Source organism: Abramis brama (genome assembly GCF_963993115.1).
Source record: "Abramis brama genome assembly, chromosome: 15".
NCBI classification, from domain to species: domain Eukaryota; kingdom Metazoa; phylum Chordata; class Actinopteri; order Cypriniformes; family Leuciscidae; genus Abramis; species Abramis brama.
The window spans coordinates 28,354,962-28,369,316 of record NC_139977.1 but is presented as its reverse complement, the minus strand read 5'-3'; the positions used below and the strand labels follow the sequence as shown (position 1 = coordinate 28,369,316).

The 14,355-nt window shown below is 36.8% G+C and overlaps 1 protein-coding gene across 1 annotated transcript; it reads right to left on the bottom strand.

The window, feature by feature from the left end:
* Positions 1 to 8,777: 8,777 nt before the first annotated feature.
* Positions 8,778 to 9,899, bottom strand: LOC311097958 (proteinase-activated receptor 1-like; the record flags this gene model as incomplete). Its single annotated transcript, XM_084137968.1, has 2 exons — positions 8,778 to 9,613; positions 9,884 to 9,899. The coding sequence occupies 2 exons, from the start codon at positions 9,897 to 9,899 to the stop codon at positions 8,778 to 8,780; spliced, it is 852 nt and encodes a 283-aa protein (XP_083994094.1).
* Positions 9,900 to 14,355: the final 4,456 nt, after the last annotated feature.

The following is a 14,355-nucleotide window of genomic DNA, read 5'->3' as shown; positions in this document are numbered from 1 at the left end:
TTTTCTCTCCATGATGCAGGATTCTAAATTAAGAAAAATAATATTAGCTTCCTAGATAGCTTACCAAGCTCTCATGTATACTCATTCATGCTCAAATCACATTCACTTTAATCAACTCACAGATCTGGTTATCTTTCGTAATCACTGACTGGAAAAGTAGGTTGTTATGCTAGCTTTGAATAACTAGTCTAGCTGCTAGGTCTTCTATGGAAGCTTGTTTCCGCCACAGAATAAAACATTTTAAAAGAAAATTGCGACTTTTTATCTCACAATTGCGAGTTTGCAATTCTGAGAAATAAAGTCAGAATTGCATGAAATAAAGTAGCAATTGCGTGTTATAAAGTCAGAATTGCGAGATATAAAGTCAGAATTGCGTGTTATAAAGTCAGAATTCTGACTTTTTTTCTCGCAATTGCGACTTTAGGCTATATCACGCAATTCTGACTTTATAACACATAATTGCGAGTTTATATCTCGCAATTCTGACATCTTTTCTCAGAATTGTGAGATATAAACTAACAATTGTGATATATATAAAGTCCAATTCTAAGGAAAAAAAGACAGACTTTTTTTTAATTATTATTATTTTTTTACCTCAGAATAGTTTATATCTCACAATTCTGACTTTATAACACGCAATTGCGACTTTATATCATGCAATTCTGACTTTATATCTCCCAATTGCGTATTAAAGTCAGAATTGTGAGATATAAACTGAAAAAAAGTCAGAATTTCAAGTATATTTCTCGCAATTGCGGGTTTATATCTTATAACACGCAATTGCGACTTTATATCACGCAATTTTGACTTAATAACACACAATTGCAACTTTATATCACGCAATTCTGACTTTATAACCTGCAATTGTGACTTTATATCTCGTAATTCTGAGATAAAAAGTCAGAATTGTAAGATGTAAACTCGCAATTGTGAGAAAAAAAAGTCAGAATTGTGAGATTAAAAAGTCGCAATTACCTTTTTTATTTTTCACTCTGTGGCGGAAGCTTCCATATTCTGCTGTTAGCTGGCAGATCATTTGGCTTCATACACATAACGTTACAGCTAGCAAGAAACGTTGACAAACGTACTCTTCTAATCATTACACTGGGTATCTAGTTAATGCAACTTTTGATATAGGAACTCGAACTCCTGATATTTTACTATAAGCAATTATGGAGATATAAATATAATCGAAGCACTTACAGGATTTTCATTCAGGATTTCACTCTTTGTTTCGTTTTGCCGCGTTCAGCTACAGCACGTATCTGCGGGAGCACCACAACAACAATCTGTGACGCTGTATAGGAACTCACTCGGCTAATAGCTGCCCTGATTGCTGCCTCGCGCTAGGAAATAAATTAATTACTGTTATAAATATAAAACGTCACTAAAGACCTAGAATTTTCACAATCATTTTTAATGTTAAAATATATTTGTCGGGGACCCCCCAAAATCCAAAAATAAATTCTTATGGGGGGTCCCTAATGACTTATGGAGGGTCCGGGACCCCCCCAGACCCCCCTCATTTCGAACCCTGATTAGAAACATGCCTCATTCAACAAATAAAAATAAAAAGTTGGCTATACACTGCCCACCTGTGTCTCATCTGTCTGTGCAGACTCTTCTGTAGGCCTTTCTGTAGATGTGGAATCCTGCAACTTATATTGCAGCCATAAAGCATACAAGTATAAATTAAGTAAAGTTATTTATGCACTTGCAGGTAGGCTAGTTCCTCCATATGACAGTTATCTGAGAGGGTTTATTCACTGTCCAGTGCAATGGAAACAAATGGACATTACAGAGTCTTATACTTTCTTTCTTTTGGAAAGTTAGAAAATGTCCATTTACTGCACATATTTCAGCCACCACTTTCTTGGGAACAGATACAAGTGTTGGTGTATTATGTAAAAGTGCACAAAAGATGAAAACACAATGTCATTACAATGAACTACACTTGGGAAACATGTGATCAATAACTCATGGCAAAATATTTTTACATTAACATAAGTTTATCAGTTTTCACTTTCACAAGTCAAAGCAATTCATCATTACTCAAGATTTAACAGTTGAAATGACTATATGGCCTTAATTTAATGCAGCAAAAAATATTTTACAGTGTAGGCTACTAAGATCTTTTCTCTTTTTTTCTCAGCCTTTTTTTTTGGTTGCTTTTATAAACAGACAACCATTTATTTAACAGTGCCTTTTATAGAAGAGAAGAGACTATAATATAACTAAAAAAATATGTAGAATATTTTTGTTCTTCACTTTTATTTGTTCCCTGACTCTGACATTACAATGAACAAAGTAATTATGCAATTATTAAAATACAAATAAGGCTAATAAGTGATAAAAACAAATAACATGGCCACTTCTAACGGATTTAAATTGTCTGCTACTTTTTGCGAGCCCTCTCTCCTGGCTTTTGCAGACTTTGAGGTGTTCCCTGGCGTTTTGATTAAACATTAAAATTCCGAATAAACTTCGACTATCTTGCTCTGCTGAGGAGAAAAACTGAGCGCGCTCTTTGGCCACGCTGAGCAGCCAATAGCAGCGTTGCTGATCAATGTTTCTACTATCGATACATATCCCCTTTTAAACCAGCGCATGAACGCGCAGTTATCTCAGATAACTCAATCCAGCGATACTAATCATAAACAACAGGTGTGTTCGAAGAACCCAATTAGCCGGATCATGATTAGCACGATGATATCATCTTGGATGTGTCATTTGATCTCGGATGTAATAAGCAACGTACGAAGAACGAGCCCCTGGACGACATATTTACTTCATGTTGCCTGCAGAAAACACAACATTCTGAAGGAATCATATCAGTTCATTTATTTGAACTGTTGCATTCTGGAAAACACTACAGGTCAAAACTCGCAAGATACTGAATACTGAACTAAAAACACAGCCTCCAAACACAATACATTCTTGACATGCAAGAACCATTCATGTGTAATAACATTATGAGCACTTTATTTCCTTTATCATTTATGTAATGGATCTCATTTGTAAAGTTTTTGTACAATGCTTTCTTAAGCTTGGGCTCCTAAACAAGATCGCTCCCACTAAAGCCAGTTATTATAAATGAAATGATAGTTTTGATGTACTTTGCCCTACTGAATCCTGGCTTAAACCAAATGATTATCTCGGTTTTAATGATTCTACAAGCCCTGTACGATTGGCCATGGTGACATCCATCTCTAGAGATGTTGCAACAATATATATAGATATTCTTAAAGGAATAGTTCACTTAAAAATTTAAATTCTGTCATCATTTACTCACCCTCAGGTTGTTTCAAACCTGTATGAGTTTCTTTTGCTGAACACAAAAGAAGATATTTTGAAGAATGCCAGTAACTAAACAGTTGATGTACCCCATTGACCTCCATAGTAGTTTTTTTCTTACCATGGAAGTCAATGAGGTCCATCAACTGTCTGGTTACCAACATTCTTCAAAATATCTTCCCAGTAAGCAATTTTGTGTTTAAAAGACGTCTAATAGCCGTCCAAACACGGCCCAGACGTCTAAAAACAAGGCAAAGTTTGGGCTGTCAGTGAAGGTTTAATACACGTGTAACCAGAGGTCAAGCATACATCAAGAGAACATGTCAAAGAAATTAAACTAAACGTCTTGTAATTACTGTTGACTTTGCTTACATGATGGAATATCATACATCTCGCAAGTTATTTTGGCAAAAACGACATTTAACCAAATTCAAGGTTATTTTGTCTGGAAGTGTGTTACTCATAGCCGGACTATATGGGGTCTATAGTTAACCTAGACGCTGAAATGACGGATATTGCTTGCTGGGTTCCTTTGTGTTCAGCAGAAGAAAGAAACTCAGAGCCCTATGTTGATTTCCTAAAAAGAGTTTGCAGATTTTCTCTCAGACCTATTGGTCAACGTCGATAAAGCATCGATTGTCCGAGATTTTAACATTCACAGATAAAACAAAGGATGCGTTAGGGGTTTCTTTTACTAAACTCCTTTGGGGTCAAGCAAAATGTCACTAGACCCACTCATCGTTTTAATCATACACTGTAAAAACTAAAGGAGCCTCAAATATCCTGTCGGATACTCAAGGAACTTCAAAATGTAATTTAGGTGCCTCAAAGCTCTTTCTCCTATAGTAGGGTTACTGGAGGAGCATTGACAATCTTTGAGGTTCTTGCTGGAACTTATGGGATCCTTTAAGCACTTTTTATTTAGTTCAGAGGTTCTGGAGTCACCTTTTCATTACCATGAGACCTCGAAGTGCTTTGGGGGAAAATAGAGGAACTTGAACGCGATAAAAGGGTTATTGGAAGATCTTTTAACATTTAAGTGGTTCCTGGAAGATCTCTTATGTTAAAGCCAGCATCTGGAGGAACCCAATGGTTCAGTGAGTCCAGAGTGAGATTATTATCCTATTATTATTATTATTATTATTATAGGCTACTTAAGTTTGATTCAGTATACATACCCAGGTGAAAAAGACGTACTATTCGCGCGCAACAAAGCTCAGCTGATCGACGTCATCGGGAAAGTAACAGCTCCTCTCATCAAAGCTTCCGCCGTTTGTTCGGCTCTCCGTTACAAGGTTTGTAAACTCGCCAAATAAACATAAATACAGAGTCTACTCACTATATATTTAAACACACACATATATATAAACTAAATTTATTATACATTACTACGTTTTTACAGTGTTTATCACTCGTTTATTGCACAGTATCTGGTATGAAGGTTTTAGCCGCGATGCTAACTACGTTGATCTAATGTAATGAACAAATGGAAATTATTGACTTATTGTCTTAGATTGATTTAGTCATTCAATTCAACATATTCTGTACAACTGTGTCTTCAAATTGCTGATATAGCCTAACTAATTTAGCTGATTCCTGCTGTCGTCATTGGCGTTTGTTATGAATAACAAAAGCAGGTTAATATAGTTTGGTCTGTTTTTGTTTAGCCTAACTTTACTTACTACAGGTGGCCTCATTCTCTCAAATACCATTTTAAAGCCATTTACATCCCTAATCTCTTCCGTTTGTGTCATTGAGAGAAGTGGCACCGTACCAGCAAGCGCCAGCAGCCAGACCAGCACACATACACACGTGGCTTTCCTTGCACTCCTCCAGGTTAGAGAGGCGATAGGAAGCGCCACAGCCAGAAGTCTCTCCACACTCATGCACATCATCAGCAGTATGGAGCAGTACATGTAGCAGTAGTAAGCAGCACTGAGCACACGACACGCCACCTCACCGAACACCCAATCTGAAGCGTTCAGCTGGTAGTGGATCTTCAGAGGCAGCAGCAGGGTGAAGAGCAGGTCCACACACGCCAGGTTAGACATGTAGATCACAGCTGGTTTACCAAAAGGTAAAGTGCCAAAGTTTTTTCCTTACCTCAACTGGAGGTGTGAATTTTAGATGAGCTGTTGGTACATGTCCTGACTTTTTTATGAGCACTTTATCCCCTTTTTGGAAATAAGAATGACATGTTAAGTTATGTATTTCAGAAATGTACATATACAAATCACAAAGTTAGCTAATAATGTATTAATGTAAACAATGTATTAACTTAAGGCATTGAATTAATGAATAAATGTTTGTTAATAAATGATTCGGATACATAGAAAAATGTAGCCTTGGTGCTTGATTCAGAGCTTGATTCATCTGAAGTCTTCGCATGGGTTGGCGCTCTCTCTTCACAGGTGTTGGGCATCATCATAAGAGGCTGGATCCAAACTGGAGCTGACGGTCTCTCTAGTTACCTCAGGATGGGCATCCCGAGATAAAACAGAAAAGCCAATGGAAAATAATTAGCATAGCTGCTGTTCATAACATTAAACAAAGATAATTATGTGTATTTGATCTGATATGACTGGAGTATAAGGTCATGAGATACATTATGTAAAAAACTAGTGAGTCTGAGCACTGCACATTATCAGAAAGGCTATTCCAGAGTTTAGGAGCCAAATGTGAAAACTCTCTCCCTCCTTTAGTGGACTTGGATATTCTAGGTACTATCAGAAGCCCAGAGTTTTGTGATCTTAAAGAATGTGATGGATTGTAGGGCGATTGTAGGGCGATAGAAGATCAGTTAAATACACAGTTTAGGGCCTTATAGGTCAGTAGCAAAACTTTGTAATTGATACAGAACTTAATAGGTAACCAGTGTAGAGATGATAAAATTGGTGTTTTTCTTGACCTAGTAAGAACTCTAGCAGCTTCATTCTGGACTAATTGTAGCTTGTTTATTGAGGATGCTGTAATTCATTACAGTAATCTAGTTTAGAGGTCATGAATGCTTGAACTAGCTTTTCTGCATCAGAAACAGATAGTATGTTCTGGAGCTTATGTTTCTGAGGTATAAAGAAGGCTGCTTTTGTAACAGAAATATGATTTTCGTAAGACAAGTTGCTGTCTAATATAATAACTGTAGAGGATGAAGTTACAGTCCATCCTTCTTAATGCAAATGATTATATTCTAAGATATTCTGTGTACAGATTTTGGTCCAATAAGTAATACCTCAGTCTTATCTGAATTTAATAGAAGAAAATTACAGGTCATCCAATATTTTATATCTTCACTCTGTCAACTTGGATAATTTAGAGATTTCATCTGGTTGTGATGAATGCTTGATCATGCTCCTGTAGTGAGCGTCCCCACACGATGATGACGTAGATCATTTGTAACATTCTGGAGTCCTTTTAGAATGACAACCATCTTTTGAAATGCAGATGGAGCAGATGCTAAGCCATAAGGTACCCTGCAGAACATGAAGAGGCCCTTGTGTAATGAAAGCAGAAAGGTACCGGCTGACTTCATGAAGAGGTACCTGATGATATGCACTTTCCCAGTCTAAAAACAGTTGCACCTTGCAGTAATGTCATCATCTTCTCCATGTGTGGCAATGGGTAGCTGTCCACTATAACTGCCTTGTTGGGCGCCTCGCAGCCCCCGTTTTCTTTTGGACCACAACAATCAGAGAAACCCATGGAGACGAGCCAATCTTTTCAATTACATATGCATGCAAGAGTCGATCCAGTTCTGCGGAAACAGTATCTCTCACAGAGTCAGAAATGAAATCAGTAACTTTGTGTGTAAAATGAGTGGAGAGAGCACAAACTGAAGCAGATTGTGGAGGCGGCAGAACAGTGTGTCCATCAAATCGAAACTGGAGTCCCTTAATCAGGTCCATGCCTGTGCCATATTTTGTACTAAAATTGCCTCTTGTTGTAAATAAGCTACTAAATGGGCAGTAGGAGCTTGTAACGGCACAGTGCGAAAATGCTGCTCATACGATTATTTAGACAGGATGGACACTGATGAACCAGAGTCCACTGTGAGTTGAGGAGATACAGGTCTACAGCAGGTGTAGCATTTATGGTCACATCACACATCAAATAGTCAGTTTCTCCAGGTAGAATACAGACCTCTGGTAATTTACTTGAATGCACTGAATGAGTAGGAGCAGAGCGGCAGACTCGTGCAAAATATCCAGTATTATTGCAATTCTTACTTTTAGCAGATGTAGCAGGGCAGTTCCGTGTGTTTGCAAGACATCCAGTGGAGCCACAGCAGAAGCATGTCCGAGCTGACGGAGCAGAAGCAGAGGGTTTTGATGAGGTACGTGCTTTGAATTAGACCATTGGATGCTGTCATCCGGTCGCAAGAGTGGCATGTACAGCTTGTACTGGAGCAGAATTGCTGTCTCCAGTGTCAATTTAGATTCCACTAATAATCTTTCGCGAATGCAAGGGTTAGCAATGTTTTCAGCTAGCTGTTCACGCAGCATATCATCCAGATTATCAGCAAATTCACAAGTAGTAGCCAAATCTCTCATGCAGTAATATATTGCACTACTGTTTCATCCGTCCTCTGTACTGCTGTTTCCTGGAGGCATGTCTTTCCATGACCACATTACTTTTTAGAATGAAGTGTTCTGCTAAAGCTTTAACAGTATCTGCCAGATCATCACCGGTTTTGGGCAATGTATAAAACAGTCTCTGACCTTCAGTTTCGAGGCAGTGAAGAAGCAAAGCTCTTTTTTCTAGCTTCTGGCCAGGAATCTCAAGTTGCATTGATGAATAAAACATAGTGCTGAAACATCTTCAGTTATGTTACTAGCGGTATAGCGGGCTCACCGGGACAAGGCAAAAAAAAAAAAAAAAAACCTTGGTAACAGAGCACTTACTGATGCCATCCTCAGGAAAATACAGGGATACGCACAAAAAAGCATATTCCTCTTAGGAAATTTTAATAACTATTTTGAACAAGCAGGATAACATGCACGCACATGCTCAGCATTCTCTCTCACTCTTCTTCTCTTCACATATATCCAACTCAAAATGCTATCTAGTGGTGCATTATAGGACATCACAATTACTATTAATAAACGTTCATGTACAACAAGCATAGAAAATTACTCTGTCCTTGTAATTGTGTGAGTGTTTTTACAATATGCTCAGCCACCCATCCTCAAACCAAGCTCATCAAAGCATGCTGGGAACTAGCAATATCCTGCCCTGTTTCTGTTAATGGAACAGAAATGATTAATGTCCTCCCAACACAAGCAAACTTCTGTTTCACATATAACAGTGGATTGCATGCAATGACATACATTTTTGCCGAAATCTTAAAGAATGGTTGTGCTTTGTGTTTAACAGCTTAGAAGAGAGATAAACAGATAAACAGGATATATATTGTAATATAATATAATATATAGAAACTAGCAATTAGGAAAACCACATTCCTGATCTGTTTTTTTAAATGTTACACTTTACTGCAAGCTTGTGAAAGCTGTGGATTTTGTCTGCGTGTTACTTGGTGTGTTTGGCTTTTCCCTCTTCAACACAGATCTAATCTGCTCTCTGCAATGAGACGAGCCGTAGTAGTACAGAAGAGGGTCCAGGAAAACACTTGCGCTCCCAAAACACACAGCTAACAGGTAAACAGCATATGATGAATCTCCCTCCCCTCCAGTAGCTAAACGAACACAGTGGTACAACAGGATGCCATTGGTTGGAGCGAAACACACCACAAACTCCATCAGCACAGTGATAGCCATAATCACAGCTCTCCTTCGGTTGTCTGAAGATGATGAAGATTTTGCAAAGTGATCAGACTTTACACTGAGCACATATATTATGGTAAAGTAGCTCACTAAGGTGACAACCAGAGGCAAGAAGAAGTAGAGGCAGGAGAGGATGGAGAACAGGTACACATACTTCTGTGTTTGATACAGCACGTCATGACAAGTGATGCCCACACCCCTAATCTCTACCGTTTGTGTCATTGAGAGAAGTGGCACCGTACCAGCGAGCGCCAGCAGCCAGACCAGCACACATACACACGTGGCTTTCCTTGCACTCCTCCAGGTTAGAGAGGCGATAGGAAGCGCCACAGCCAGAAGTCTCTCCACACTCATGCACATCATCAGCAGTATGGAGCAGTACATGTAGCAGTAGTAAGCAGCACTGAGCACACGACACGCCACCTCACCGAACACCCAATCTGAAGCGTTCAGCTGGTAGTGGATCTTCAGAGGCAGCAGCAGGGTGAAGAGCAGGTCCACACACACCAGGTTAGATATGAGGTAGACAAGATCCACACAATCTAAATGTATGCAAGGATGTCACTGAAGAACAAAGAATAATCAGTTTTGAATAAATAAGTGAACAATTTAAAGTGACAAAAAACGTATTCTGTTACTTTTATTATTTAGCACAAAAACAACTACGTTCGAGTGTCTGTACAGTATTCATGTCACAGTTCAGTCACTAGGCCTATATGTTGCCATCCACCTATTTTTATGTGAATTTTGGGATATCACAAAAAAAATACTGGATGGAAATGCCAAGATGATTTTTTATGGTTAACGCATACATCCGGCACATAACATACGATAAAGACGGAAGTTAAAATGTGTGTTCGAAACGCAATAGAAAAAAAATCATTGGTTCTTGTGCATCATGCATGCACATTTGTTTACCATATTAATGCACTTTATGTAAGTGTGTTGATCATTGTTTATATGTGAATAAAAGCTTAAATTAAATCTGTTCATCATAGAAAGTGATTGTGTCTCTAAACAAGATTGGATGGATTGTTTTTACAATGCCTTTTATGACCTTTTTGGATCATCCATCTTTTTGGTTGCATAGACTTTCAAAAGAGGGACATAAACTTCTCAGTTTTCATTACAAATATATTACTTTGTGTTTTAAAGATGAATGAAAATCTTATGGTGTGCATGAGGGTGAGTATAGGCTAAAAGAATGTTAATTTTCAGGTGAACAGTCATAGATTTCAGTAGGGTACAGTACAGGTCTGGTTTGATTTCACCCAGATAGGTGCTGTTATACTCACTAAATTCGGGATTCTAAAGTCCATCAGAATGGTTGTTGTAGTCTATTGGATCACCAGCCTCTTCAAAGCTGCTTACATGACTCTCTGTAACCAAACATGAGAAAACACACGTTTAGTGATAGCAGCACGCAAGCTAAAAGCAAGAGGCATAGATTAAGATGTCCAGCTAATTAATCCAGCCCATCTCTTAACAATCTGATCTCTGTCATTGCCATGAAGATTCAGGGATAAAACAGAAAAGAAAAACTCTCAGACATGCAGGCGCAAAAAAGCATTGCTAAGAGTCCAGTGCCCGCAGGAAACAGCCATATGATCCAGAGGGAACAGATGCAGTAATTGGCCCTAAATGCAATGAAGGCCCACTTATGCAAAACATAATGTCAGAAAGAACCTAATGACATAACAGAAACACATTACAACTTAACGTGCATAAAAGCATGCGATACTACTGTATTTTGAAGAATGTTGGTAACCTAACAGTTTTTGTCACCATTGACTTTGACAGAATGATTTGACAGTAAATGATGACAGAATTTTCCATTTTGGGTTCCCTTAAATGTGTCCTTTATCCTTGTTGATGCAAGACATTGAATTTGAATTCAAATTTCACATTCAATTTGTTGTTTACACTTTTTTTTAGAACCACATCTATATTAACCTGTGAAGATATAAATTGTTTTGCTATGATTTTTTGTACCATGTTAATATCGTATATGAAGTTAATATGGTAATTGGAGTACCATGAAAATACCATAGTATATGAAAATACAAATTATTCAGCACCATACATATCAAAACCCCATGGTAAATACAATGGTTCTGCCACAGTACTTTTTTTGCAACAAGAGAAATAACACAATTTGGATTAAGAAAAATAGCAAATGTGTAAATTTTAAGCCATCACACCATTTAAATTTCAGATTTAAATGGTGTGATGGCTTAAAATTTACACATTTGCTATTTTTACATTAATCCAAATTGTGTTATTTCTCTTGTTGCAAAAAATAAATTAATTGGTTAAATTTAAACCGAAAGCTTCCAATATGATGCAATCAAGGTTTCAGTCATCTGCATAATTAGAAAAAAATTCAAAAAGACTAAAATTAAAAGTCAAACTTCTTTCTTGCACAACTGGACTGATGTAAGCCTACTTACCGTTAAAGGTAACAGTGGATGCATGCATAAGTGTAAATGAAAGCAAGATAGTTTTGACCTCCATGAGTAGCTTCCGATTAGGGGTCACTTGAAAAACAAACAAATGAAAAACAAGGAATCTCTATATTGACAGCGCTTCTTCACTATCTGAGTGCTCATCTCTTCTGTGTGGAGATGCTATGATTTGTATTTGGTGACATCACTGGACCCACCAACCTTAGTTGAGCCATTCTGCTGCTATTATACAACATACAGAGTGCATGAGAAATCATGCTGTAATTCACAGACATTGCAGCACACAATGAGCAATAGATGGACCACGATGGTTAATTTGGGCATTTGCCCTTAAGCTCAAACATTTGTTTAGACACTAGGCTATTTATTATGGTTGTGGCTAGGGCTGCACGACTTGGGGACAATGTCATATTGCGATTATTGAGCAATGCGATTGCGATATAATAAACAAATGGTTTCATGAGTCAGCTTGCTTGGTTCTCAAGGAAACTGCGCATAGATTAGTGATCATTCTGAAATGTGTATTTCTCAACTCAAACTAGCAACAACAACTAAATGCACAGTTTTCGAATTAAAATAATATTTTTTACAAAATTAAATAATGACATATTTGCATTACTGCAAACTTGTTATTGTCTCTATAGTACAATAGTATAAAATAAATAGAACAATAAATAAGCATATTTATGCTCATGAAAATAAGATATTTTGAACATTCTGTCCAGATAAGAAGGGACCTTTAAGCAGGATGTAACATATGCTTTGTATAAACTCAGTCTGTGGATCATTTTTGATGTAAGTGTATTGTGATTGTCAAAACATTTGGTAACTAAACAGAATTTTGTTAAGTTTAGTGATAACGTGTCACAATGTTTACATGGTACAATGACTGGTAGGCTACTGTTTTTATTATTGCTTAAAACAAATTTCACGATTTCAATTCAAATCTTGTGATTTGATTCCAATCTTGATTCAATATCGATTAATTTGGATAAATATTAGGTAGGCTACAGTATGTTAATTTTTCTCAAGAAAAAAAAAACTCAACTAATGCTGTAAACATACAGAGAGCCCTATCAGATGGTATTATTATTAAAGGTTAAAAATAACAACTCATATTAAATATAATGTGTTTTTGCTACAATAACAATGTTACAATATTTTAATGATATAAGTAAAAATATAAAAAATATTTAATATAGTTAGTGCACATATTTAGCAAAATACTCCTCGCTCTATATATATATAATTTGTCTTGGCAACTAACATGCTATCAAATGGCTTTCCTGAGGTAAATATAACGTTATGTGAACGAGGTGTTCTCCAGCTGTTTTATTGACCTCTTTCCACGGTTGAAAAAAACTGATTGATCGACATAATGTATGAGGCATAAACATTTCGGTAAGTTGTACAGTATCTTTGAACACATCTACTGTTCATTTGTGTTTATTTACTATTAAGTAAAGAGTATGTTAGGTTCACGACCACGATCTGTCACGTCACATTTACAAGCCCCTAAATCCTATTGTTTGAATTTCCTAATAAAATTGACAGAATCTGAGAGCTGAGAATTTGTTTCATATCTAAAGCAACCTGCTCTGTCTAGTCTGTCGGTGTCAGTGTCCTCTTTGCTTCGCGATAATAAAAAAACAAAAAAACATGTAATATAGAAATTCTAATTCTCGCAATAGTCCAGGCAAAATAACTCATTTTGGAGTCAAAAATATAACTAATTGTAAAAGATTCTTTTGCAGCTTAGATCATTTCTATGAGGTGTCCAGAAAAACATACTAAAAGTCCTAAGAAATCCTAGTTGAGGAAATATGTTAAATTCTCATCAATCTGAGATGTGTGCCAATAAGGCCAGGCAACAATACACCCCAATGGGGCTATTTTTTTGTGTGAAACTTTACACAATGTAAGTACCCATGAAGAGTAAAATGTTTTGTATTACAAGTTTCTTTGAAAATGAATTTGAATATGCAAATGAGCATACACTAATCGAATATAGGCTACCCAAAATACATCTGCATAGGCTTAATTTTTTCCTTTACTCCTACCACAATAAAACTTTACACAATGAAAGTCTACAAGAAAAGTAAAACATTTTGTATTAGAAGTTTCTTTGAAAATGAATTTGAATATGCAAATGAGCAATATACTAATCGAATATGGCCAAAATCCCTAATGGACTTATTTTTTCCTTTACTTCTATCACAATCAAACCTCACACAGTGAAAGTGTACATGAAAAGTAACATTTTTGTTTTACAAGTTTCTTTGAAAAATCTATTTTAAATATGCAAATGAGCTCAACACTAGGCCTAATTGACTTATGGGCAAGAAACCATAAAGTCACAAGTAGAAAAAACAGGGGCCAAATAACTAACACGTTCATGTCCATTCAGTAAGTTAACCTATGCATAAACACGATAAATTTGAAGTCACTTGCCACAAAATATATTGACCTTAAGAATTGATTGCACAATCTTGCCTCCAGTTGCTTTCTAAATTCTATTTTTTTTATTTATTTTTTTTGCGAACAAGCCTTACCTAATGACATTCCCCCACAGATAACATCAGAAGAAAGTCAGAATAGCCATCTTAGTCATTAGTAACGTGGTGAGATTAAATTTTGGGCTGGTAGATTTACAAATGATTGGTATTGTTGGTAAGATTACGAGATTACAGGCAGAAGTCATTCTTACCAACTAAACGATTCACTCTCACACAGAAGACAGATGAAAAACCAGATAGACACACTTTCCAGACATTCCAGCTCTTTAAAATAATTTTGCCAGACACCAAAACTGCTTCTCT